Source organism: Aphanomyces astaci (assembly GCF_000520075.1).
Source record: "Aphanomyces astaci strain APO3 unplaced genomic scaffold supercont1.116, whole genome shotgun sequence".
Classification (NCBI taxonomy): Eukaryota; Oomycota; class Saprolegniomycetes; order Saprolegniales; family Verrucalvaceae; genus Aphanomyces; species Aphanomyces astaci.
Genome location: NW_009798379.1, coordinates 1 through 3,050, shown reverse-complemented (window position 1 = coordinate 3,050; position 3,050 = coordinate 1). Strand labels below are relative to the sequence as shown.

At 47.5% G+C, this 3,050-nt stretch overlaps 1 protein-coding gene across 1 annotated transcript; it reads right to left on the bottom strand.

Moving 5' to 3' along the window:
• Nucleotides 1–1,354: 1,354 nt before the first annotated feature.
• On the bottom strand, nt 1,355–3,007 carry H257_17711 (hypothetical protein; the record flags this gene model as incomplete). Its single annotated transcript, XM_009846597.1, has 1 exon — nt 1,355–3,007. The coding sequence occupies one exon, from the start codon at nt 3,005–3,007 to the stop codon at nt 1,457–1,459; it is 1,551 nt and encodes a 516-aa protein (XP_009844899.1). The 3' UTR covers nt 1,355–1,456.
• Between the last annotated feature and the right edge of the window lie 43 nt (nt 3,008–3,050).

Sequence of the window (3,050 nt, the reverse complement as noted above, 5' to 3'; positions counted from 1 at the left end):
GTAATAGTTCTACTGTACGTGGTGGATGTCACCCAGGATATGGGAAAAAAATGAATTGACGAAAGAAAACAAATCACACTTACTGTTAACAGGAAATAGAGAAACCAATTAACTATACTATACTACACCTTTTCCCAATCAAGTTGCGCACTTTTTCCAATCAAGTTGAATCGGATATAAAATATAAATTTTCACGAGAGATGTGGAGTGCAAAGGTTCGGATCAGCATGAATTTTGTTCCAATCAAAGTGAACCACAGAAGCGCGCTATTTTCGCGCCCACAATGTAAACTGTCAATGCACAATGATCTTATTCACATGTTAAATGGGTTTTCTACGTTAGACCTTTTCAAGCAATTGCAGTTAGTTGTTCGTTAGCCAAATAGTTACACGTGGTGGATTTCACCCGAATTGACGAAAGAAAACAAATGACACTTAACAGGAAATAGAGAAACCAATTAACTGTAGTATACCATACTATACCATCACAAACGTAGACGTCCCATCAGTCCAAGTGCCCCTCCTCCCGTGAGAACACTACAGCAGTTCTGGTGGCTAATCTTTTTGTCTTGCCTAACACAGTGTTAATACTACGTAGTATAACTTAAGGAATTGAGATGAGAAGGCAGTGTTTAGCCGTCAGAACGGCGGTAGTTATCGCATGGGGGGAGGGGGGCACTTGGGCTGATGGGACGAGTACGTTTGTGCTCCTTGAGGACCCTTAAGAAAATCCCCCACAATGGTTGCATGCTCAGTGAGTACATATTCGCTTCTGTGCATCTTTGGTTTAGAACTGAAGTTGTATTTCAACAAGAACATGGCAGAATACATTCCACGAACATTGAAATTGAACATTTTAAGTGCATAACGTCTATGTTATTGACTGACCCGGGCCATCCCCGGACCTAGATTCAATTGGAAACGTCTCGGGCTTTCAGATTTACAGCCTTCATGATGGTGGTAAGCAGTACATCTCGAAACACGAGGTCAAGATTGGCATCACACATCACGGATATTGCCTCGAGGTTCTCTACCTCCAAGTCCTCATCCTGGGCATGAAATAGGGGTGTCTCGCGGCTCTGGCCTGTAAAGGAATGATGACTAACTACTAGGAGCTTAAAATCCATGAATACATTGTATCATTTCAATTGCTTTGGGGTCTCAACCCTTCTGCTGTCGAGTGGTTATAACCTTTCGCATCGGTGGTAAAACTTAATTTTTTTCATTTCTCACTGACATTTTCTAATTTTAACATGCTTCAAAGCTAGAAATGAGTATTTTATAAATACAAATCTTTACATACTTTCAGCTTAATTTAATTCGCAGCCAACAAAAAAACAATCAAGAAAAACCTAGTGGTTATAACCTTTTGCATCGCACTGTATTAATAGTACTTCTGAAGTAGTATTAATAGTTGTTACTTTTTGAGTGAGGTGAAATGTGCTCGTATCACCCCCTCACTCCACCAACGGAAGTGCATGTTGAAGGTGCATGGGGGGTTGTGAACATTGTCCATTCATGTCTTGAATCCATATCACATACACCCGCCACGACTTGGTGTCAAACACGTACAGTGCCCCGTGCATTTCTACGGTCAAAATACCCGTGAGGACGGCAGAGGCCTTGTCCAAGTACCGAGTGCCCATGTGATCCCAGTTGGTGGACGAGAACTGATGCTTGGCGGCTGCATAGAGGAGCAACGAAGCATGCGGCTGCGGAGGTTTCGTCCCATGTTTCCAATGCCGACACCGTTCCGCCGCGTAGCACAAGCCGCAGCACCCAAACACCAACGCAAGCAGGCTGCAAAAGTGACGCACGCTGCCAATTTCTACGACGCCACTGTGGCACACGACCTCAAAGTCCACGGTTACCACGGTGCAATTCCGGTCCAGGGTTACCGATTGACTGGGGGGTGCTACAAACACCCACACGGCCGACGCAATCCACGTGACAAAGTAGCTCGTATTCGCATATTTGGCCGTAAACGCCTTGGTCGCGACTGAAAACACATCATTGACGATGTACACCATCCAATTGAGCTCACCCGCGGCCAGTATGACCATGTACCAAGGCCGTTGTACCGATTCAAAGTACGACACAAGCCCATCCAGTGGTCTCTTGAGCACCAACGTGGACGTGGCCAAGAGGCAAACTGCACTAAGGGCACGAAGGAAGATGAGCCACCGACCAATCCACACGAGGCCAGCAATGCGGCTAAACACCATCATGTTTGCCGCTTCAACTTGCCCTTTCAACGCGATGATGTAGACGCACACGACGCTGGCCACACAAAACATGACCAGGGTAATGTACTGAACCAAGTACCGGAGGTAGTACGCGACGTTGGATGGCACTTCCATGGGGTTCACGGGGGCATCCAACGGGTTTGTCCCCATGGACAACAGCGTCAATGTACCGTTGTCACCTTGAAACGACACGACCTCCCGCACCCCCTGGACCCAATCAAATGCATACAGCCACGCATACACTTCAAAATCGACCTCTGTCTCACCGAAAAGGGTCATTTGGCTGAGCGAAAACGTCTGGTTTGGGCGGATAAATTGGATCATCTGAACGTGCAGTTGATCTCGAACAACCGCTTTGACAATCTGCGCTTGGGTATAAAATGTCGTGGCCAAGGCCGGGTCGAAGTAGGTATGCAGAAACGCTACAGAGGCTTCGAGGGCAGCGAGGGTGCTGGTGGGGTTTCTGAATTCAAGACGTGCCACAGCGGATACACTTACGTTCTTGACAGCGACGAGAGCCGTCATGATTGTTTTCGTGTCCCCGATGATAAATTCCTGCAAGTTCAATCCGCACGAGCCCCCGGAACTGAACGAGAGGCCAGGAATCTTGCTTGTGGCAGCACTTGGATTGAATTCACAGAGCAGGTTGCCCCCACCAAGGGCGACCGAGTTCCACATCTTTGGTCGAGGGGCGATGGTGTACGAGGTGTAGATGGGCCACATGGCGTGCTGGGCATCCTGACGAGACGCGAATAGCTCCATGAGTGCCAACGTTATGTTCTTGTACAATCCGCGCAAGGCCAAG